Genomic DNA, 25,455 nt, shown 5'->3' with positions numbered 1-25,455 from the left:
TACACTACTGTTGTAAAGATAAGCAATGTGCTTAATATTAGGAAAGTTGAGAAATATATATAGTAGGCCTAGCCTACAGAAAGCTGATGGGACTCTCCTCTTTTTAATAGAGGCCATCACTCTGTTTTGTCACGCAATTGCATAGCCTATAGAAATGTTGCACAACATGAGCTCATGGGCTCTCATGAAGTGTTTGACTCGATTTTCGATTACGTTTGCAATGATGTCAGAGTAATTATAGGGACAGTAGAGTGCTGAGTACCAGGCAGTTAGTAAGTTTGGTAGGCTACTAATGATCATGAGCGGCATCAGAGCTTGGAGAAGCCTAGTTACCGTGACTAAACGGTCACGTGGAATTTGACTGCCTTCATGACTCGTGACCACCGGTGTGGCGGTAATACGGTCACCGCAACAGCCCTATTCGTCTCACACATGTTGGTATTCAGTCTGCACTACATGGACCCCAGTCTCTCTGCAGGACCTGTGAATAAATTAGCAAACATTTTGTAGTGGGAATGGATGGGAAGCTGTCTGTGTTCTCTGACATAGTATGTAACAAAACCACTCTAGATCCAGGTGACTTCCCCCAGCAAGACTCTGTCAGGGGATTTAACAGGTCACAGAGCTGAGGGAAATGGCTCCCGGCTAGGCTGGGGCCTTGACTAATGCGTTTCACTAGGCTAGCCCCCATTCTGCTCTGCTGCCTTCTAGGGAAGCCTCACTTCCACACTGATATACAAAGGGATTAGTCCCCTCAACTGAAAATATAGTAAGAGGCAAAGAGCCCCCAGCCCCCTATGTTCCTTTTAACCTGACTGATTCTGACAGCAAATCAATACGCTTTGGTATCTGTTACCTTATTCAATTAGTCCATTTCATAAAGCAGGCATAATGGCCCTAATGGAGGACATGTTGAGAGGTCAGATGGCAGCAGTAGAAAAACAACGGCGTGATTGCAGGAATCAATTCGCCCATCATAATTATGTCTTTTAACTGATTCATGGCCCCTGCATCCGTCCCTCTCACCATCAGTGAAGCAGTGTTGACCCTTAGCTTTCTATTATGATGAGTAGATACACATGCACTTAATGTCAGCACAGATGCTGTAAATCGCAAATTGTAGAGGGGGGAGAGAAATGCCCGAAAATACATGTGCACTACCCCTCCCCTTTCCACTGCAATCACATTGGCAATTTCCTTGATAAGTAGTAAGGGGGCCGAGGCATGGCTTGTTGTGTGAAGCAGGGAAGTTGGTGATGGCTGGAAATGACGTGGTGGCCTGATGCTTCTGTCTGTGTGTGGTTTATACATCATCTGGTCAGGACATGCATGGCATGTTATTAGGCTGTATAACACCAATGTACTGTATATTGTAAGAGACTGAGAGTATCCTAGATGGGGAAAGGGGTATTGCCGTAAGTGAGCAAATTGCTCTGTAAGTGCTGTGCTCTCTAAAATAGAGCAGTTCATGTGGATTTGGACTATTGATTGATTGATTGGTGTTTTAAGTGCAAATCCTTTTTAGCCTTTTTTTAGTTAAAGGCTAATTGAACACCAACGTTTTTCTTCTTCTTCCTTTTATCTAAATTAAGATAAATTAATGTTGATAGCATGTCATTATTCAATTGTCTGTCTGTTTTTGTGTATTGTTTGTTTTATCTGTATTCAGATCATGATACACATTACTTTTCAAAAAAGACGGAAATGTGTCCCTCTAATCGTTCCTCCTCTTCCCCCTGACAGGTTCCAACACAGCCATCAAGGAATAGGACAATGCGGGTGAGGCCCAGCTCCCTTATAGGACGTAAATATCAGGGCAGATAGAGGCTTGGCGTTTTGTGCAAACACCACAGTTCCACTATGAGGACTTGCATGCTGGTCCTGCTATGGGCGTCCCTGTCCCTCTACGTGGATACCATGTCTATTACCAGAAGGATTGTGGTGGAGATGGGAGAGATGGAAGGAGAGAAGGAGGAGGACAGAGATGGAGGAAAGGGAGGGAAGCTACTGAAGCGTTTCAAACGAGGATGGATGTGGAACCAGTTCTTTCTACAGGAGGAGTACACTGGGAGTGACAAGCAGTACATTGGCAAGGTATATCCTTTTGTCTTATTGCAGCCGTGAGTGCGGAAAACCCCACTCTGCTATTGTTGATTTCTGGCCTTGACACAATGACAATATAAATATTGAGAAATCTCCCAGAGCATCAAATGTCAATGTCACTGGCTAGTGGGACCACATCATATCCCCCCACCAGGATTGGGATTTTCTGATGTAACACAACAACATACACTGCATGTTTTAGAGACTGGAGAGAGGAGAGCAACTGAAGCTACTGAGGCCCTGTACCCTGTAGTACCCTGTAACCCTCCAGGCTCTCACAGCGAGACCCGGCTTCACAGAGAAGCAGGGAGATAATCAAAGATTGAGAGAAAAAGGGCAAAGAGAGAGAGGGGTGGGGGTGGGGGGGGGGGTAGAGACAGAGGGAGAGAAAGGCATTCTGGAGCCACCACCATCAGTCTTGCATTAGGTTACTCTGTGGAGCCCTGGGGAGTGAAGCAGCGCTGTGCAGTGGATTATTTCCATATGCCTTGTAGAAAATAATTCACCTTGTCAGGTCCCTCTTTTTTTCTCCACCAAGCCTGCCTGTGTGTTGCCATGCATATAATGAGATGTTATCTGTCACATGTGCTTTTCACTGTTCTGTCCTTTCTGATGGGACTGAACAGCCTTGTTGTGTGTTATAGATGTTTAGGTGGACATTATTTACCACCAACAGCACTGTTGAAATGCATATAAGTCTGCTGTAGTGAAGATGGGACACGCTGAGCATGGTAGAGGATAAAACCCAATTCTATGTCCATTGCTCAGAGTTGCATAATGGCTACTTAGAGGCATGGGAATAAGAGATGAGATGAGGCAGGAACATATGTGCTAAAAGGGGAATTGCAGGTATTATGTGTTACATGTTGGATTTAGATGACTGAGACATCTGTGGGAGGCTACAATCATTCATTGTTGATCATGTCAAGACTTTTATACCATCTTGGCTTTCTTCTTTTTCAAAGACTGTCTCCTTTCTTTCCCTCGATCATTGTGAACTCCCGTTTCATTCACGTGTGCATGTTCTGAGACTGTCTTGTGCTTTGACATTTAACTAGAAAGGGATTACTGTGTGTTCTCAGTGACAGTGATCAGAGGGCATTGAGAGTGCACTCTGATGTTAATTGATTCATTTAGTGGATCTCTGTTTGGAATTTGTAGCAGTGTATCTATATAGACAAAAGTACTTGGAGAGGTAGATATACTGTTTGACAGATTAATTGGTATGTTGTACTAAATACCATAACCTTTACAAACCATGTGGTTTGTCAGCAAAACAAGCCCATATTATGGAAAGACGAAATGAGTCACTTACCTGTCAGAGACCATCAGCGCCCTGCCCGTCACCTCCCCTACAGTTGAAGTCAGAAGTTTACATACACCTTAGCCAAATACATTTAAACTCAGTTTTTCACAATTCCTTACATATAATCCTAGTAAAAATTCCCTGTCTTATGTCAGTTAGGATCACCACTTTATCACTTTATCACATTCCCATCACATTATCACTCAATTAGTATTTGGTAGCATTGCCTTTAAATTGTTTAACTTGGGTCAAACATTTTGGGTAGGCTTCCACAAGCTTCCCACAATAAGTTGGGTGAATTTTGGCCCATTCCTCCTGACAGAGCTGGTGTAACTGAGTCAGGTTTGTAGGCCTCCTTGCTCGCACACGCTTTTTCAGTTCTGCCCACAATTTGTCTATGGGATTGAGGTAAGGGCTTTGTGATGGCCACGCCAATACCTTGACTTTGTTGTCCTTAAGCCATTTTGCCACAACTTTGGAAGTATGCTTGCGGTCATTGTCCATTTGGAAGACCCATTTGCGACCAAGCTTTAACTTCTTGACTGATGTCTTGAGATGTTGCTTCAATATATCCACATAATTTTCCTCCCTCATGATGCCATCGATTTTGTGAAGTGCACCATTCCCTCCTGCAGCAAATCACTCCCACAACATGATGCTGCCACCCCCGTGCTTCACGGTTGGGATGGTGTTCTTCGGCTTACAAGCCTCCCCCTTTTTTCTCCAAACTGAAACGATGGTCATTATGGCCAAACAGTTCCATTTTTGTTTCATCAGACCAGAGGACATTTCTTCAAAAAGTACAATCTTTGTCCCCATGTGCAATTGCAAACCGTAGTCTAGCTTTTTTATGGAGGTTTTGGAGCAATGGCTTCTTCCTTGCTGAGCAGCCTTTCAGGTTATGTCGATACAGGACTCGTTTTACTGTGGATATAGATAATATTGTACCTGTTTCCTCCAGCATCTTCACAATGTCCTTTGCTGTTGTTCTGGGATTGATTTGCACTTTTCGTACCAAACTACGTTCATCTCTAGGAGACAGAACGCGTCTCCTTCCTGGGCGGTATGACGGCTGCGTGGTCCCATGGTGTTTATACTTGCATACTATTGTTTGTACAGATGAACGTGGTACCTTCAGGCATTTGGAAATTGGTCCCAAGGATGAACCAGACTTGTGGAGGTCTACAATTTTTTTTATGAGGTCTTGGCTGATTTCTTTTGATTTCCCCATGATGTCAAGCAAAGAGGCACTGAGTTTGAAGGTAGACCTTGAAATATATCCACAGGTACACTTCCAATTGACTCAAATGTTGTCAATTAGGCTATCAGAAGCTTCTAAAGCCATGACATTATTTTCTGGAATTTTCCAAGCTGTTTAAAGTCACAGTCAACTTAGTGTATGTAAACTTCTGACCCACTGGAATTGTGATACAGTGATTTTTAAGTGAAATAATCTGTCTGTAAACAATTGTTGGAAAAATTACTTGTGTCATGCACAAAGTAGATGTCCTAACTGACTTGCCAAAACTATAGTTTGTTAACAAGAAATTTGTGGAGTGGTTGAAAAACGAGTTTTAATGACTCCGACCTAAGTGGATGTAAACTTCCGACTTCCGACTTCAACTGTACCAGTCACTCACACTCTACCTCACAGCCCATCTAATACAAACTGTAAATTGGATGTTTCGCTAGCAGGGGTCAATTCCATTTTCATTCCTCTCAGTTAAATTAGATAAGGCCATTTCCATGTAAAAGGACCCATGAGCACCAACGTGATGTTCATGAGCATGTCAAATTGGAGGTAAAATGTAAGCTAAGAGTCTCTATTTTTTTTTGAAACATATGAGCATTTATCTATTTTTCAACCATTTCCATCTAAAAAAAAATGGAATTAGCATAGGCCCCTACCAACTAATATCAACACTTATATTTCATTTTGGATACATTTTTCTGCCTTCTGTAAGTTGAAGAAACATTGCCTTGTGCCTTGATATTCTGTTACCAAACAGCCACATATCTTTAAGATATGTTTTTATTTCTCTCCCTCACAAGGAGGAGGATATTAAAAGTACACAGAAGTAACAAGTAAAGGTAGACCTATCAATTAGTTCCAGTGTTTTTACTCATATAAAGGTTGTGTATTAATTATTAAGTAATTAAAAATCTAAATGTTGTCACAAAATTGGTAACGGAATTTCTGCAATTGATTTGGGAAATGGGAAATCATAGTAGTCACAAAATACAGTTGGGTTCACAAGTTTGGACAGCACAGTGCAGTATAGCACAGTAGAGTACAGTACAGTAAAGAAAAGTAGAGTATAGTTCAGTACAGTAGAGAAGAGTAGAGTTCAGTACAGTGCACAGTAGAGCACACTAGAGTTGAGTACACTATAATGTACTGTATTTCACTGTACTCTACTGTATGGTACTGAACTCTACTCTACATTACTGTACTCTATAGTACTCCGCATGTGCTTTACTGAACTATACTGAAGTGTTACTCTACTCTATTGTACTGTACTGAACTCTGCTCTTCTACTGTTCTGTGTTGTACTCTACTGAACTCTACTGTGCTGTGCTTTGTTGTCCAAACTTCTGAAACATAGACATCTATGATTGGTTCAGATTTGATCCGTTCCAGACCAACCACATTTGGTCTTGTTTTGGTGCAGAGCTCAATAAAATAATAGCCCGTGTGTAGAATAATACCCAAATATGCAAAGTAGGATATTGCATATTTATACCTTTGACTACCTATTTAGGATACATCACCATGAAGAGAATTATATTAATATCTATAATTATGCATTTCTGTGTAGTACAGATCAGGGACCCATGATGAAATTCCGTTACCAAGTGTAAATCCACTTACATTTTACATTTTACATTTTAGTCATTTAGCAGACGCTCTTATCCAGAGCGACTTACAGTAGTGAATACGTTTCATACATTTTTTTTTTTCTTCTCCGTACTGGTCCTCCGTGGGAATGGAACCCACAACCCTGGTGTTGCAAACACCATGCTCTACCAACTGAGCCTTTAGGCATGTTTTCAAAGTAAATGTGTCTTGTCATAGCTGACATCTTGAATCTTAATTCAGAGCAGATATTTAAGAGCAGAGTTTTTGGAAAACGTGGACATATAACAGGAGGGAGATTTTACCTACATTCTGTACCCAAACTTTTGCATCTGCACAGTTCATCCAGTAAATGTGTTTTTGTAAAATTGTTTGTGCAATTTGTTAAAAGGTATCCTTGTGCATAGAGTTAGTTGTATGATTTGTTAAACTATGAAATCAATGGGTCTCAGTACAATTGCGTAACTGAGGAATTGCCCATAAGGAATTTCCCCATTGGAATACTAGTCCAATCCCTAAATGGACTGTTGAACGCAGTTATTGTATCGTAGATACACTACATACCAAAAGTATATGGACACCTGCTCGTTGAACATCTGATTCCAAAATCATGGGCATTAATATGGAGTTGGTCCCCCCTTTGCTGCTATAACTGCCTCCACTCTTCTGGGAAGGCTTTCCACTAGATGATGGAACATTGCTGCAGGGACTTGCTTCCATCCAGCCACAAGAGCATTAGTGTGGTCGGACACTGAAGTTGGGCGATTAGGCCTGGCCTGCAGACGGTGTTTCAATTCAACCCAAAGGTGTTAGATGGGGTTGAGGTCAGGGCTCTCTGCAGGCTAGTCAAGTTCTTCCACACCGATCTCGACAAAACATTTCTGTATGGACCTCACTTTGTGCAGGGGGGCATTGTCATTCTGAAACAGGAAAAGGCTTTCCTCAAACTGTTGCCACGAAGTTGGAAGCACAAAATCATCTAGAATGTCATTGTATGCTGTAGCATTAATGTTTCCCTTCACTGGAACTAAGGAGCCTAGCCCGAACAAGGAAAAACAGCCCCCGACCATTAGTCCTCCTCCACCAAACTTTACAGTTGGCATTATGCATTCGGGAGGTAGCGTTCTCCTGGCATCCGCCAAAACCAGATTCGTCCATCCGACTGTGAGATGGTTAAGCGTGATTCATCACTCCAGAGAACACGTTTCCACTGCTCCAGAGTCCAGTGGCTGCAAGCTTTACACCACTCCAGCCAACGCTTGGCATTGCGCATGGTGATCTTAGGGTGGTATACGGCTGCTCGGGCATGGAAACCCATTTCATTAAGCTCCCAACGAACAGTTCTCATGCTGACGTTGCTTCCAGAGGCAGTTTGGAACTCGGTAGTGAGTGTTGTAACCAAGGACAGACAATTTTTATGCGTTACGCGCTTCAGCACTCGGTGGTCCCGTTCTGTGAGCTTGAGAGGCCTACCACTTCGTGGCTGAGCTGTTTTTGCTCCTAGAAGTTTCCACTTCACAATAACCACTTACAGTTGACCGGGGCAACTCTAGAAAGGGCAGAAAGTTGACAAACTGACTTGTGGAATCCTATGACGGTGCCATGTTGAAAGTCAATGACATCTTCAGTAAGGCCATTCTACTGCCAATGTTTGTCTATGGAGATTGCATTGCTGTGTGCTCGATTTTATATGCCTGTTAGCAACGGGTGTGGCTGAAATTCCCGAATACACTCATTTGCAGAGGTGTCCACATACTTTTGTATATAATGTATAGATCAGTATACATCCAGTATTTGCCTTGCTGTCATCCCTCTGAAGGCCCCATTTCTCACAGGAGATAAATATGTTGACAATTTTTTTGATTTTCTGTGGCAGCTCCAATCCGATATGGACAGGGGGGATGGAACCCTGAAATACATTCTAAGTGGGGACGGGGCTGGAGACATATTTACCATTGATGAAAACAATGGTGACCTCCATGCCAATAAGAGACTGGACAGAGAGGATAAGGCCTTCTATACCCTCCGAGCCACCGTGGTCAACAAGAACACAGGCATGAAACTGGAGCCTGAGACAGAGTTTATTGTTAAACTCCATGACATCAACGACAACGAGCCAATATTCACTAAGGAGCTTTACACTGTCAGTGTACCAGAGAGGTCCAATATGGGTATGTGCTCTTTAACTTTAATTTGACTTTCGACATTTCAACGTCATGACCCTTCAATTTAACTCCCTTTGATGATAAAAGATCAGCACGATTTCAAGGTCAATGGGAACTAAAGTGTAAAATACCATGTATGGTTTTGATCATGTGGATGTAAGTTCGTATTCATCCTCAGCGATTAACAAAGCCTTTTTTATCTTCCATTCTCAGGTACTTCAGTCACCCAGGTGACAGCCACGGACGCAGACGACAGCATGTACGGGAACAGCGCTAAACTACGATACAGCATCAGCCAGGGGCACCCGTACTTCTCTGTGGAACCCGACACAGGTTCGTCTGTCTGCCGGCCTGCCTGCCTGCCTGTCTGTCTGTCTGTCTGTCTGTCTGTCTGTCTGTCTGTCTGTCTGTCTGTCTGTCTGTCTGTCTGTCTGTCTGTCTGTCTGTCTGTCTGTCTGTCTGTCTGTCTGTCTGTCTGTCTGAAACAGCATCAATGCTGTTTAATCCCTCAAAGCAATTATTATTACAATGAAGAGAGAGACGGTAATGCAATGTAATGTTCAGAGTCAGACTTCCAGAGCAATTACTATTCTCTTAGCCCCCTGTGCATTTTCCAAAGTAGACTGAAACATTTAATCATTTCTAATGTGCACTCTGGAACATCTCCCGTTGCTGGTTCTGTGTTTAAACAAAAGGGAAATGGAAACAAAAAAGCCTCCAACTGGCAGATTATTGTGTGGCTTAACAGCGATATGGTTTATCCCTGATGTGACATGGACGATGATGTCCCCGTCACACCAGAGGACATGAAATCCTACGAACTTTGGAGAAAAAAAATATGTTTCTAAGGGTTTATAGAACCCATTCAAACAAGCCAGGCCAGGCCAGACAGTATTGTGTAGGATGGATGTTGGGTCAGTTGCCATTTTCAATGTCTCATAAAAATAATTAGGTTACAGTTGAAGTCAATTGGAGGTGTACCTGTGGATGTGTTTCAATGCCTACCAAACTCAGTGCCTCTTTCCTTGACATCATGGGAAAATTGAAAGAAATCAGCTAAGATCTCAGAAAAAGAATTGTAGACCTCCACAAGTCTGGTTCATCCTTGGGACCAATTTCCAAACTCCTGAAGGTACCACATTCATCTGTACAAACAATAGTATGCAAGTATAAACACCATGGGACCACGCAGCCGTCATATCGCTCAGGAAGGAGACACGTTCTGTCTCCTAGAGATGAATGTAGTTTGGTGCAAAAGTGCAAATCAATCCCAGACCAACCGCAAAGGACATTGTGAAGATGCTGGAGGAAATACGTACAAAAGTATCTAAATCCACAGTAAAACGAGTCCAATATCGACATAACCTGAAAGGCTGCTCAGCAAGGAAGAAGACACTGCTCCACTGTTTGCAACTTCACATGGGGACAAAGTTTGTACTTTTTGGAGAAATGTCCTCTGGTCTGATTAAACAAAAATGGAACTGTTTGGCCATAATGACCATCGTTATGTTTGGAGGAAAAGGGGGGAGGGGCTTGCAAGCCGAAGAACACCATCCCAACCGTGAAGCACGGGGGTGGCAGCATCATGTTGTGTGGGTGCTTTGCTGCAGGAGGGACTGGTGCACTTCACAAAATAGATGGCATCATGAGGGAGGAAAATTATGTGGATATATTGAAGAAACATCTCAAGAGAACAGTCAGGAAGTTAAAGCTTGGTCGCAAATGGGTCTTCCAAATGGACAATGACCCCAAACATACTTCCAAAGTTGTGGCAAAATGGCTTAAGTACCACAAAGTCAAGGTATTCGAGTGGCCATCACAAAGCCCTGACCTCAATCCCATAGAAAATGAGTGGGCACAACTGAAAAAGTGTGTACGAGCAAGGAGGCCTGCAAACCTGACTCAGTTACACCAGCTCTGTCAGGAGGAATGGGCCAAAATTCACCCAACTTTTTGTGGGAAGCTTGTGGAAGGCTACCCGAAACGTTTGACCCAAGTTAAACAATTTAAAGGCAATGCTGCCAAATACTAATTGAGTGTATGTAAACATCTGACCCACTGGGTATGTGATGAAAAAAATAAAAACTGAAATAAAACATTCTCTCTACTATTATTCTGACATTTCACATTCTTAAAATAAAGTGGTGAACCTATCTGACCTAAAACAGGAAATTTTTACTAGGATTAAATGTCAGGAATTGTGAAAATCTGAGTTTAAATGTATTTGGCAAAGGTGTATGTAAACTTACAACTTCAACTGTACATACAGTAGTAAATGTTTCTTGTTAAATCCTACCATGAGCAATGTGAAACTGTTTTTATTTTCTGATGTGGTGACCATGTCTTTGCAGGAGGTGCTTCTTTCTGTCTTATACCAGTCATAAACATTAGTTGCATTACTCCCATTGGTAATTATAACTATAATATTTGCTGATACATTAGTTAAATCAAGGACACCTACGTATATTAGGTCATTCTCAAACTATACCTTATCACTTAAATCTGTTTGACATGGTGGCTCCATGAGCAATCCCTACAGCCCTACAGGACCAGAGAAGGAGAAACGTGCTTAGCTAGCTAATTAACAATACATCTCATTATATTATATGACACATTAATATTGTGTTTCTCTGGTTTGTCCTCAGGCATAATCCGGACAGCCCTGGGGCCTGGAGAGATGGACCGGGAGAAGCGGGAGCACTACCAGGTAGTGATTGAGGCCAAGGACATGGCGGGCCAGAGGGGAGGCTTAACTGGGACCACCACGGTCAATATCACCCTGACAGACGTCAACGACAACCCCCCGCGCTTCTCCCAGAGTGAGTACTGAGTACAGTGACTGGTATTATACTGGTGCTTGAAGTAGTAATTAGTAATGGCATTCATAGTAGTCCTAGTCCTGCTTGAAAAACGAGAAAAAAGCATCAATAGTACTGTTTGTCCATTTTGAGACGCCGTAGCCACTGTACGCTTCCTCAAAATAGAAGGAATTAATCTAAGATAACTCAAGAAAGCTGTCATTCATTTTGACACTTTTGCAGAGTAGATCTTAGTTGCTCAATTTTACATCTGACTAAGATGTTTGGTGTAGTATTTCTCCATTTAAAAAAAACGAATTAAGTTCTGGAGTAAAAATGCGCTTAACAAGTCACATAATATAGTAAGTTGCATGGACTCACTCTATGTGCAATAATGGTGTTTAACATGTTTTTTGAATGACTACCAAAACTCTGTACCCCACACATACAATTATCTGTAAGGTCCCTCAGTCAAGCAGTGAATTCCAAGCACAGATTCAACCACAAAGACCAGGGAGGTTATCCAGTGCCTCGCAAAGAAGGGCAGCTATTGGTAAAAAAAAAAAAGGAGACATTGAATATCCCTTTGAGCATGGTGAAGTTCTTAATTACACTTTGGATGGTGTATCAAAACACACAGTCACTACAAAAATACAGGCGTCCTTCCTAACTCAGTTGAAGGAGAGGAACGAAAATGCTCAGGGATTTCACAATGAGGCCAGTGGTGACTTTATAACAGTTACAGAGTTTAATAGCTGTGTTAAGAGAAAATTGAGGATGGATCAACAACATTGTTGGTACTTCACAATACTAACCCAAAGTCACCTTTCAGCAGGACAATATTCTAATGTGCAAGGCAAAATATACACTGGAGTTACTTACCAAGATGACGTTGAATGTTCTTGAGTGGCGTAGATACAGTTTTGACTTAAATTGGATTGAAAATATACAGTGCATTCTGAAAGAATTCAGACTCCTTGACTTTTGCCACATTTAGTTACGTTACAGCCTTATTCTAAAATTGATTAAAATATTTTTTCCCTCGTCAATCTACACACAATACCCCATCATGACAAAGCTAAAACAGGTTTTTCGAAAAAATGTCAAATTTATAAAAAACAAAAACTGAAATATCACATTGGTATAAGTATTCAGACCCTTTACTCAGTACTTTGTTGAAGCCCCTTTGGTAGCGATTACAGCCTTGAGTCCTCTTGGGTATGATGCTACAAGCTTGGCACACCTGTAATTGGGGAGTTTCTCCCATTCTTCTCTGCAGATCTTCTCGGGCTCTGTCTGGTTGGATGGTGAGTGTCCTGGCACAGCTATTTTCAGATCTGTCCAGAGATGTTCCATCAGGTTAAAGTCCAGGCTCTGGCTGGTCCACTCAAGGACATTCAACAACTTGTCCCAAAAACACTCCTGCATTGTCTTGGCTGTGTGCATAGGGTTGTTGTCCTGTTGGAAGGTGACCTTTCACCCCAGTCTGAGGTCCTGAGTGCTCTGGAGCAGGCATCTCATTAAGGATCTCTGTGTACTTTGCTCCGTTCACCTCCCCCTCAATCCTGACTAGACTCCCAGTCCCTGCAGCTGAAAAACATCCCCACAGCATGATTCTGCCACCACCATGCTTCACCGTAGGGATGGTGCCAGGTTTCCTCCAGGCGTGACGCTTGGCATTCAGGCCAAAGAGTTCAATCTTGGTTTCATCAGACCAGAGATTCTTGTTTCACCTGGTCAGAGTCCTTTAGGTCCTATTTTGGAAAACTCCAAGTGGGCTGTCATGTGCCTTTTACTGAGCTTCCTTCTGGCCACTCTAACATAAAGGCCTGATTGGTGGAGTGCTGCAGAGATGGTTGTCCTTCTGGAAGATTCTCCCATCTCTACAGAGGAACTCTAGAGCTCTGTCAGAGTGACCATTGGGTTCTTGGTCACTTCCCTGACCATGGCCCTTCTCCCCCGATTGCTCAGTTTGGCCGGGCGGCCAGCTCTAAGAAGACAGGTGTGTGCCTTTCCAAATAATGTCCAATCAATTCAAATTACCACAGGTGGACTCCAATGAAGTTGTAGAAACATCTCAAGGTTGATCAATGGAAACAGGATGCACCTGAGCTAAATTTTGAGTCTCATGGCAAAGGGTCTGAATACTTATGTAAATAAGGTATTTCTGTTTCTTATTGTTAATCATTTTGCAAACATTTCTAAAAACCTATTTTTGCTTTGTCATTATGTGGTATTGTGTGTAGATTGATGAGGGGGGAAATTATTTTATCAATTTTAGAATAAGGCTGTAACGTAACAAAATGTGGAAAAAGTCAAGAAGTCAGAATACTTTCCGAATGCACTGTATGGCAAGGCTTGAAAATGGCTGTCTAGCAATAATCAACAACCAACTTGGCAGTTCTTGAAGAATTTAAAAAATAATAATAATAATAATATTGTACAATCCATGTTTGCAAAGCTCTTAGAGACTTACCCAGAAAAATACACAATTGTAATCGCTGCCAAAGGGGATTCTAACATGTATTGACTCAGTGGGTTAAATACTTTTCGAATCAATTTTTTATTTATTTTCCATTAATATTTTACTTCCAGTAATTTTTACTTTGATTTTATAGAATATTTTGTGTAGATCGTTGACAAACAAATGACAATTAAATCAATTTCAATCCCACTTTGTAACTCAACAAAATGTGGATAAAGTCAAGCGGTTCTGGTTCTGTTTCATTAACACACTTTTCTTCTTCTCACCAACATAATTACGGAGGCAATTGGTTTTAATTGGTGTGAAATCGCGATGAATGTTGCCGATATTCCAATATGAAGTTCTGTAGATCTCAGGTTCATACAGAACATTCTTGATTTACATGTGTGTCTGTTTATGTTCATGTTCCAGGCATATATCAGTTCAGCGTTCCAGAATCCATGAAAGCTGGAACTCCTGTTGGCAGGATCAAAGCAGTGGATAAAGACCTTGGGAAGAATGCAGAGATGTTCTACAACGTTGTCGGCGGGGACGACTTGGACATGTTCGATGTCATCACAGACAAAGACTCACAGGAAGGCATCATTACTGTTGTAAAGGTAACATCCATTACTTCTGTAAATTACATCTACTGTATAGTCACCCATAACTATAGTGCCTGCTTTGTAGACCTGAGGTCATCAGACCCTCAGAAACTCTATTACTGTATATGTTATTGTATGATAAGTACATACTTCAAAACATAACAGTACTGCATCAGTGCAGAATATGACTCCCCTACCATGTTCTATTGTCACTGTATCCCTGTCCTTGCAGCCATTGGACTATGAAAAGACCCGATCCTACACACTGGAGATCCAGGTACAGAACACTCAGACCTTGGACACTCGCTTCCTGGGGTACCTACCCACCAAGGACATGGCCACAGTCAGGATCGGTATAGAGGATGTTGATGAGCCTCCTCTGTTTGAGAGAGCCAGCTACGTGATGGAGGTGAAGGAGGATGCAGCCATGGGTACTGCAGTAGGGTCTGTCAGGGCCATGGACCCGGATGGATACAACAGCCCTGTCAGGTTAGTTAGAGCACTGCTTTGCTTTCCCTCTAGCCCGCCCACTAATTTCTACCTACCACCCACAGGTAATGGATTGGTTATAGTCATTTGTATCATGGGTAATTTGATGGATGTTAAAGGTTATGTTACAGTAGTTTTGGAACTGTAGAATGATTAGAGTTGAATAGGTCATCTCATTAATTTGGGAGTCTAGAAGAAGCCGTGTCCATAATAAGCAAAGCACAAGGTGTGTGTTCTGCACCATCTCCACGCACACTCTTTTTAGTGAGTTCTTCTCATGTCCAAAGTCCCTTAATTACCACTCCTCATGGAAATACACTGAAAGGGCATCTAGTATGAACAAATAACAGGATCATTGCGTAATCTGCTGGATGATGAAACTGTTAGGTCTGGTCTGGTCTGGTCTGGTCTGATCGGTGCCGCTGTTCAGAGCTGTTCCCTCTCCAGTACAGGTATTAAAATAGAGTGATATAAGTCCCGCTGTCTGTTTAGGGCAGATCCTCCGGGCGTGCAGTATTCAGAATCAACTGCTGTTATCATACAGAGAGGGCAGAGAATGAGTGGACTGAAAAAGTATTCAACTTATTGAGTGAAAAGGGGGTGTCAAGTACAGTAGGAGATGTTGGTGAGTGGTAGAAAATAGAAGTGTATTGTTTTTAAAGCCTGTAGTAAACCCTCTCAAATATTTGACAAACCTCCATGCTTTCAATTATTGTCTTACATTTTGTGTATCTATCGTACAGGTACTCCATTGATCGTCGCACAGATCTGGACCGGCTTTTTAACGTGCATTCTGGGAATGGGTCCATATTCATCACAAGACCTCTCGACCGAGAAGAAGCTGCCTGGCACAACATTTCTGTTATCGCAACTGAGTTCAGTAAGTCTTTCTCAGGCAACTTTATCATGCACATGAATTCACAATACAAACAATTCTAAAAAGGCTATGGAGTTCAATTATTATATTCTGCCCTGTTTTGAAACATAAAAAAAAAAATCATATAGTTATTTATTACAGTTATTATTCATAATAGTTTTTTATGTGATGTTTGCTTTACAGACAAACCTCTGCAGACCAGTCGGGTGCCTGTTTATATCCGTCTTCTAGATGTCAACGACAACGCACCAACATTTGCCTCTTTCTACGAGACGTTTGTTTGTGAAAAGACCAAGGCTGGACAGGTACGGAACACAGATCCTCCACTTAGGTCCCATGATAGATAGTGTTTGACATGAATTCATTATTCTCATTGCTATAATTACTCTATATCATTGTGACATCTAGAGGTTCTACAATAGGCTCTATGCCCAAGAATACCACAAATGAGGATAAAGCATTGTGATGAGTGCTGTATTCCTCTGGGGAAGTGATTGGTCTCCAGGGTCTACTTTCTGTGGCAGCTGATGAGATGATCTGTCATGGCAGGTGACAGTAGCTGTCACACATCAAGGACATGTTTCAATAGGTGCCCACCACATGTCTATTCCTCTACTTCTTCTCCTTTTATCCCTCCTTCATCCCTCTGTCATTATTCATAATTAATTCAGAGGCCCATCCTTGGTTCTTCTGTGTTTGTGTTTGCTGCCCTCCTGTTTACCATGCAATGTCCCATGAGAGAAGTCAATACAATCATCTACAATGGATCTTCCAAAATTGTTATTTATTTTTTGTCATTATTTAAATAAACATATCAATCTGTTATGTCTATATGCATGGTCCTTAGCCTACAAGTTTAGCCTCCAATTTTCATCAATATCACAAGCCTGGAAAACCAAAGAATACCTTACTATATGAATTGCTATCTGACAGCACACATATTCATTTTAAAATATGAATCCGTGTTTGTTTATCCTGTAAACAGAAGATCCAGACGGTGAGTGCTGTGGATGCAGATGACCCTGCAGGTGGACACAAGTTCTTCTTCAGTCTGGCTACGGAGGGAGCTTACAGAGGCAACTTCACAGTCAGAGACAATGGAGGTGAGTACTGTACTGTAGGATCTCTTTGGGTCTCTATCATACACAGTCAACACCTGATATTATGTTTGGGTCTCTATCATACACAGTCAACACCTGATATTATGTTTGGGTCTCTATCATACACAGTCAACACCTGATATTATGTTTGGGTGTCTATCATACACAGTCAACACCTGATATTATGTTTGGGTCTCTATCATACACAGTCAACACCTGATATTATGTTTGGGTCTCTATCATATACAGTCAACACCTGATATTATGTTTGGGTCTCTATCATACACAGTCAACACCTGATATTATGTTTGGGTGTCTATCATACACAGTCAACACCTGATATTATGTTTGGGTGTCTATCATACACAGTCAACACCTGATATTATGTTTGGGTCTTTATCATACACAGTCAACACCTGATATTATGTTTGGGTCTCTATCATACACAGTCAACACCTGATATTATGTTTGGGTCTCTATCATACACAGTCAACACCTGATATTATGTTTGGGTCTCTATCATACACAGTCAACACCTGATATTATGTTTGGGTGTCTATCATACACAGTCAACACCTGATATTATGTTTGGGTCTCTATCATACACAGTCAACACCTGATATTATGTTTGGGTCTCTATCATATACAGTCAACACCTGATATTATGTTTGGGTCTCTATCATACACAGTCAACACCTGATATTATGTTTGGGTGTCTATCATACACAGTCAACACCTGATATTATGTTTGGGTCTCTATCATACACAGTCAACACCTGGTATTATGTTTGGGTCTCTATCATACACAGTCAACACCTGATATTATGTTTGGGTGTCTTTCATACACAGTCAACACCTGATATTATGTTTGGGTGTCTATCATACACAGTCAACACCTGATATTATGTTTGGGTGTCTTTCATACACAGTCAACACCTGATATTATGTTTGGGTCTCTATCATACACAGTCAACACCTGATATTATGTTTGGGTGTCTATCGTACACAGTCAACACCTGATATTATGTTTGGGTCTCTATCATACACAGTCAACACCTGATTATTTATATTTTTTATACTATTTATTTTTTATATTAAATGTTTTATCTTATCTTTCACTCCGCATTGTTGGAAATGGACCTGTAAGTACCATAATTTCCGGACTATTGAGCGCACCTGAATATAAAAAAATATATATTATTTTGAACATAAATAAGCCGCACATGTCTATAAGCCGCAGGTGCCTACCGGTACATTGAAACAAATTAACTTTACACAGGCTTTAACGAAACACGGCTTGTAACAAAAATAAATAGGCTTTAACGAAACACGGCTTGTAACAAAAATAAATAGGCTTTAACGAAACACGGCTTGTAACAAAAATAAATAGGCTTTAACGAAGCACGGCTTGTAACAAAAATAAATAGGCTTTAATGAAACACGGCTTGTAATAAAAAATAAAACATTTGCAGTAAACAGTAGCCTACCAAGAAAGTCATTGGTCACTATCTTCCTCCTCCTGTGCACTGAAACCACTGAAGTCATCTCCTTCGGTGCCGGAGTTGAATAGCCTCAGAATTGCTTCATCCGATATTGGATCGTTTTCATTGTCGCTCTCGTCACTGTTTGACCTTAACCCGTTCGGCAATTTCATTGGTCTAATGAAAGCTTCATGCCGCCAAAAAACTAAGCACGTCACAGAATGTGTTTTTTTTTTATAAAAACATTTGAAAGCGGGAAAAATCCATATATTAGCCGTGTCATTGTTTAAGCCGCGAGGTTCAAAGCGTGGGAAAAAAGTTGCGGCTTATAGTCCGGAATTTACGGTAAGCATTTCACTGTTAGTCTACACCTGTGGTCATACGAAGCATGTGACAAATACAATTTGATTTGACATTATAGTAAATATGTTATAATGCCTAATTGCATACATGATTATGGCACCTTATGGTTATTCCAATGAACCAGGCTGGAAGGCAATTCTGCAGTCTATGTGCAATCAGTCACCCTTCATAGCCATATAACACACTATAATGTGGCTGTTACATCAGTCCTTAACATGTGTGTTAAATGTATGTTGTTTCCCTGTAGATAACACAGCTGGCGTCCTAACCCGGCGCTCCAGCTACAGCCGACTGCACAAGAGCGTCTATCTTGTTCCTGTGGTGATCACAGACGGGGACTTCCCCATGCAGAGCAGCACGGGGACGCTGACGGTGCGCGTGTGCAGCTGCGACCGCGAGGGCAACATGGAGCTGTGCAACGCCGAGGCCCAGACCAGCTCAGCTGGACTCAGCACCGGGGCCCTGGTGGCTATCCTGCTTTGTGTTATTATCCTCCTCAGTGAGTATAGCTGTCTGTTTGTCTATCTGGCTGGCTGTGTGAGTACAGTATATTTATTGAGTCCTCATTGACTATAGCTGTCTGTTTGTCTGTCTGGCTCTGACCATCTCCATCTCCAGTTTAGTCATTCACATTAATGTACAGTATGTACAAATATTAATAATAAATTCCACAGGTTCTAGTGTAGTTGCTATATTTTAGATGTTCAATTTGACCCTTCTGTATATCACCTGAATGTGTACACATACGAGTACGCACACACACACATGCACCTCTAAGAATGCCCTAAATTCCCGAGCCTATTTCACTCTTGGCTGTGTACTGTAAACGTGTTATTTATGGAGGATCACAACAAGTCCAATGGGATTCAGATTGTAAACAGGATAGTAGACAGGATAGTAGACAGGCAGTAAAAATAACCCCTGATACACCAGGAGTTACTTTAATGAAAAATAATGTAATGCGATTACCCCAATATATTACTTCAGCACCATTAACTATATAATGGAAAGGTATTTATTAAACGTGGCACCATTTCCTGGTTATTTATAAGTTACTAGTTGCAATCTCATTGCGATGTTAAAATTAAAACCTTTTTCAGCATCTCAACTGCAGTCGTTTCTAAATTGTTACTGCGCTGTAGTACTGGGCTGCATGAAGCAGCCCGTGTTCTAATGCAGTGTTCACTGCAGCATGAGCAGCGAGATAAGATGAAATCAACCAGCCCTGAACAGCAAACCTCTTACTAACACTGCCTCTCTCTCTCTCCATCTCTCTGTATCTCTCTCTCTGTGTCTATCTCTGTCACTCTCTCCCTATCTGTCTCTATCTCCGTCGCTCTCTCTCTTCCTCCCTCTCTCTGTCTCTCTCTCCCTCTCTGTTTCTCAGTGATCGTAGTTCTGTTTGCAGCACTGAAGAAGCAGAAGAAAAAGGAGCCTCTGATCATCTCTAAAGAGGACGTGCGAGACAACGTGGTCAGCTACAACGACGAGGGGGGTGGAGAGGAGGACACCCAAGCCTTCGACATCGGGGCTCTGCGTAACCCCGAGGCCATCGAGGAGAGCAAGCAGAGGCGGGACATCATCCCCTCGGACACTCTGTACCCCCCTCTCAGACGGACAGCCATTCCATCGCGGGACAACGCCGATGTCCGGGACTTCATAAACCAACGGGTGCAGGATAACGACAATAACCCCACCGCCCCCCCTTATGACTCTCTGGCCACATATGCCTACGAGGGAACCGGTTCAGTGGCTGAGTCTCTCAGCTCCCTGGGGTCAGCTTCCTCTGAAGGGGACCAGGACTACAACTACCTCAGTGACTGGGGGCCCCGCTTCAGGAAACTGGCTGACATGTACGGGGCTGAGGACAGCGACTGTGACTCCTAACACACTACCTGATCTGTTTCTGGGGCCGGAGCTAGGAGGATGAACTATGAACTATAACTGACTGTAATCTCTCTTCTCAAAAAATGAGGACAAATGTTGCGGCCCGAGTTTTTTACAAAGTGCCCTTTTATTTCTTCCAACGCAACTATAGGCCATAGCTCTTTCTGATGGCCAGACCAGATAGAGACTGTGCAGCTGTGTGGATTCTTTTTTTTTACTATTTTAGTGCAAGACCAACTTTTCCAGAGAAGGTGAACTTCAGTTAATGATCCTGAGTTCAATGTCAAAATAAACTATAAATATATACATTTATTTGTATTTTCTGGTTACATCTGTATCTATATGCTGCATTGGAAGGGATTACACATTTCTCTGAATATTTCTGTGTATTCTTGAGAGATATCTCCTATAGTTTCTCTGTACTGTTACTGAAGTGCAGTATGTTGTACTTTGTATATTTCAGTGTTTTAGTGAAATTGAACTTTGCTTTTCCAGGAACAAGGAACTGGAATTGAACATCTCTTTAGGTAATTCTTCGTACCTTACTTTAAAATGGCCAAATACTTTAAATGGAAGGAAAGCCCAGGACCAAAATAAAACATTGCTTCGTGAAAGTTTACGGAACTTGGGCAGCCACTTTGTACTAACTCCATTCCCCTATCAAGCCTTCTGATGCACAGAAAGTTCACTATTCCAATTAGAAGTTGTTTGTTTATTTCGCCAATCATTTATTATGTGATCCGTCCATTTTTTGGAATTGTATCCAAGAGGAACTCTCTGAAGACATTATTTGATACAAGGACTGTATGTGTGTATCTCTGCACATGATGATGAATGAAGAAATGGATGGAGATGAGGTTTGATGCTCTAAGATTTACAGCGAATTTCAGCAACATCTGACAACATCGACATAATCCATCACAAATCAATAATGGTCATATTAGACATGTTTATGGGCGCAGCGATATATACACATATGTCTTACATCAATTCTGCACAAAAAGCCTACAAGGTGAATGAGCATACCACCAGAGAAGGATATTGGCTTAGAAAAACAGACATTTTAACTCTCCATGTTCAAAGTACAGCTTATACTTTACAGAGAGAAAGCATTTACATGAAGAATTACCTAACATCCTTGAAATGAACCAAATCTATAGAAAGCATCTGAAGTAAATATTTAATTCAGCCATGTGTTTGCTAATTGTTCTGTTCTCTCTTTGACAACATTGGATGATAATGCTTTTCACTCTCTGAACTCATATCATACTTAGTAGCTAAGCGAACATAAGCAATCACTCCAAAACAACTTTATCATTAAAGAAGTTGAGACGGGATCCAAAGGATCAATTACAACTGATCTGCGCTTCGACTTTGAAAGTGTTTGTGGATAATGATGTGTTGGGTATTTGGGTACATCATTCTGATTTGACATCAAACTTTTCTCTGTAAAATTGTTTGACTAAATAATGGTATATACTGTGGTTGAAACTGTGCTTTGTGGCAGTGATTTGGGAGCATAGCTGATGTACATGATGTACTACTTTGCTTTTTATGTTGTGATTTTCTTTGTACCAAATATATATAGGACACATGCTGAATTAATATTGTTGAACACAAGCATCCAACCAATATCGCTGTTTTTGATGTCTTTTGGAGTTGTACAACTAAATGTGGACACTACAGGCTACAGTACATGTCATACTATGATGTATTAACAATTGTCAAATTTTACCATAATAAACTTTTCCAGTAAACCACAAAAGAAATGCTCATCGAATTACATTAAAAGTGAAATTCAGCAACTCTTGGAGGACAGTGGAAGTTCATTAAAAAAAACAGCTTCTGGTCCTCCAAGACCTGCTGAATTTCTTCGATGTAGTTTGCTCCTCAACTCATGCAACTTGGTTGGAGAGCGAGGTAGTCGCAGTGTTCCTTTCGCATTGCGTCTAATTTAATCAACTCAGCTACAATACTACTGTACCATCACACAAACTGATCACTGACATCTTTCTCAGACTGGCTACATTTCAGTACCAATAGTCTACTTTACTGTACACATGCCAAATGACTCACTCTTGTTCTCTCCCAGCATTACCTAATTAGGACAATCTGTGAATGAGATCTGGAGATCTCTCAGGACTGGAAACCTGATTTAGAGAGAGGGGATTCATTTCTAAGTTGATATAGGTTTAGCAGATCAGATGTTAGGCAGATGGTGACATTTAAGACAATGCCTTTGCTAATTGACTCGTACCAGGCTTCTCTCTCCCCGTCTGTAAGTATGTGTGCTAGCATCTCATCTGATGGTGGTGGCTAAGTTTGCCTCATACAATCGTAGATGAGCAGCCAATGCTGAAAATGGTACCTGTGGAAGTTAGCCACCCAGTTCCATTGTTGAAAACATCCCAAGGGATTAAAGGATAATTGTATTCAACCAAGAACCTTATATTAACATTTAGCCTAGCTGCTCATGTTGTAATCATTGTTGTTTGTTGTCATTCATTTGATTTTTCACCAAAATGACAGAACAGTTGGAGATAACATGACAGGTCAATGGCGTCAGCAATTCTACAAAGAAGCCAACCATTGTCATCATACATGTTGTGTGATGCTTTAATGGACATGTTTTAAACCCCCTTCCCTACAAGTCCATAGAAGCTCTAAGCATTTCCAACACCTGCCAGGAACTAAAAGGAGAGAGAGACCCACGAGTTTCCACCAGCTAAATACCATGCAACACAATGAGCTGGCCAAAAGCACATCAACTCTTGCCAAGATATCACATCAGCAGCAGCATGAGTGCTAAGAGACGTAACTCTCCAGGCCAGGCCAGCTTCCATTAGGCCTAGACATTTCTTCTCTGTTAATCTTTAATGGGACTGTCATGTGAGACTGAACAGCCCTCCCTCTCTCTCATGCCTGATTTGTGACCTGAATGCATTTAATATCACTGGCATTATAGCTCTATACCTCTTTTTTATGTAGAGAATCACCTTGGCTACGTTGTATTTATTTCAACGGCTAGATATCTATAGATGCAATTAATGCCATATACTTATTTGGGGACAAAATATTTCTCAATAATAGCTGGTGCACAATGTCTATTATTAAGGAAGTCTTGAGGTATTGCTCGCCTGTGGTAGAGTACCTCATGACAAGCTGTAGAACACACTATCTACCAAGAGAGTGTTCATCTATTTTTTTAATTATATTTATCCTAGTGGCCGGGAACTTAAATGCAGGCAAACCTAAATCTGTTTTACCTCATTTCTACCAGCATGTCACATGTGCAACCAGAGGGAAAAAACTCTAGACCACCTTCACTCCACACACAGAGACGCATACAAAGCTCTCCCTCGCCCTCCATTTGGCAAATCTGACCATAATTCTATCCTCTTGATTCCTGCATACAAGCAAAAACTAAAGCGGAAGTACCAGTGACTCGCTCAATACAGAAGTGGGCAGATGACACGGATGCTACACTACAGGACTGTTTTGCTAGCACAGAATAGAATATGTTCCAGGATTCATCCAATGGCATTGAGGAGTATACCACCTCACTCACCGGCTTCATCAGTAAGTCCCCACGGTGACCGTACGTACATTTCCCAACCAGAAGCCATGGGTTGCAGGCAACATCCTTACCGAACTAAAGGCTAGAGCTGTCGCTTTCAAGGAGCGGAAACATATTCCGGGCTTATAAGAAATCGCGCTATGCCCTCAGATGAAAGTCCTTGTGCCCAAGAAAGCGAATGTAACCTGCCTAAATGACTACAGCCCTGTAGCACTCACATCGGTAGCCATGAAGTGCTTTGAAAGGCTGGTCATGTCTCACATCAATACCATCATCCCGGAAGCCCTAGGCACACTCCAATTTGCATACTGCCCCAACAGATCCACAGATGATGCAATCTCAATCGCACTCCACACTGCCCTTTCCTACCTGGACAAAAGGAACACCTACAGTTGAAGTCAGAAGTTTACGTACACCTTAGCCAAATACATTTAAACTCAGTTTTTCACAATTCCTGACATTTAATCCAAGTAAAAATTCCCTGTTTTAGGTCAGTTCGGATCACCACTTTCTTTTAAGAATGTGAAATGTCAGAATAATAGTAGAGAGAATAATTTATTTCAGATTTTATTTCTTTCATCACAGTGGGTCAGATGTTTACATGCACTCAATTAGTATTTGGTAGCATTGCCTTTAAATTGTTTAACTTGGGTCAAATGTTTCGGGTAGCATTCCACAAGCTTCCCACAATAAGTTGGGTGAATACTGGCCCATTCCTCCTGACAGAGCTGGTGTAACTGAGTCAGGTTTGTAGGCCTCCTTGCTCGCACACACTTCTTCAGTTCTGCCCACACAATTTCTATAGGATTAAGGTCAGGGCTTTGTGATGGCCACTCCAATACCTTGACTTTGTTGTCCTTAAGCCATTTTGCCACAACTTTGGAAGTATGCTTGGGGTCATTGTCCATTTGGAAGACCCATTTGCGACCAAGCTTTAACTTTTTGACTGATGTCTTGAGATGTTGCTTCAATATATCCACATAATTTTCCTTGTCATTATGGCCAAACTAGTATTAAATGTCAGGAATGTGAAAAACTGAGTTGAAATGTTTTTGGTTAAGGTATAAACCTTAACCAAAAAGTTAAGTCAGTATGTAAACTGCCGACTTCAACTGTATCTTCCTCCATCACTCCAGTGTCCCTGCACATTTCAAATATGGTATTGGAACTGACCCTGTATATGGTATGCATACTTACTTATTGTGTTCATGTTTCTTCTTCTTTCCTGTGTGTTTTTTTCCAGTATTACATTGTTATTGATTATTGCATTGTTGGGTTTTGACTATGCAAGAAAGGCATTTCACTGTTCTTGTGCTTGTGACATTAACTTTAAACTTGACATGCCAACAACAAACTCTGAACCCTCATATCCATGCATAACGG

The 25,455-nt window shown here is 41.5% G+C and overlaps 1 protein-coding gene across 1 annotated transcript in view; it reads left to right on the top strand.

The window, feature by feature from the left end:
- LOC106569244 (cadherin-6) overlaps nucleotides 1-22,264 on the top strand; it is a 35,721-nt gene extending 13,457 nt beyond the window's left edge. The window contains exons 2-12 of the mRNA XM_014140425.3: nucleotides 1,744-2,094; nucleotides 8,143-8,437; nucleotides 8,645-8,764; nucleotides 11,077-11,250; nucleotides 14,126-14,313; nucleotides 14,531-14,787; nucleotides 15,531-15,667; nucleotides 15,848-15,969; nucleotides 16,650-16,767; nucleotides 18,856-19,107; nucleotides 19,996-22,264. Of these exons, the coding sequence (XP_013995900.1) occupies nucleotides 1,861-2,094; nucleotides 8,143-8,437; nucleotides 8,645-8,764; nucleotides 11,077-11,250; nucleotides 14,126-14,313; nucleotides 14,531-14,787; nucleotides 15,531-15,667; nucleotides 15,848-15,969; nucleotides 16,650-16,767; nucleotides 18,856-19,107; nucleotides 19,996-20,495 (2,397 nt within the window). The 5' untranslated portion in view covers nucleotides 1,744-1,860 and the 3' untranslated portion in view covers nucleotides 20,496-22,264. The remainder of the gene's footprint in view (nucleotides 1-1,743; nucleotides 2,095-8,142; nucleotides 8,438-8,644; nucleotides 8,765-11,076; nucleotides 11,251-14,125; nucleotides 14,314-14,530; nucleotides 14,788-15,530; nucleotides 15,668-15,847; nucleotides 15,970-16,649; nucleotides 16,768-18,855; nucleotides 19,108-19,995) is intronic.
- Nucleotides 22,265-25,455: the final 3,191 nt, after the last annotated feature.

The sequence above is a fragment of the Salmo salar genome, chromosome 14 (assembly GCF_965601325.2).
Source record: "Salmo salar chromosome 14, fSalSal1, whole genome shotgun sequence".
NCBI lineage: Eukaryota > Metazoa > Chordata > Actinopteri > Salmoniformes > Salmonidae > Salmo > Salmo salar.
This window is presented reverse-complemented; position numbering and strand designations above follow the sequence as displayed.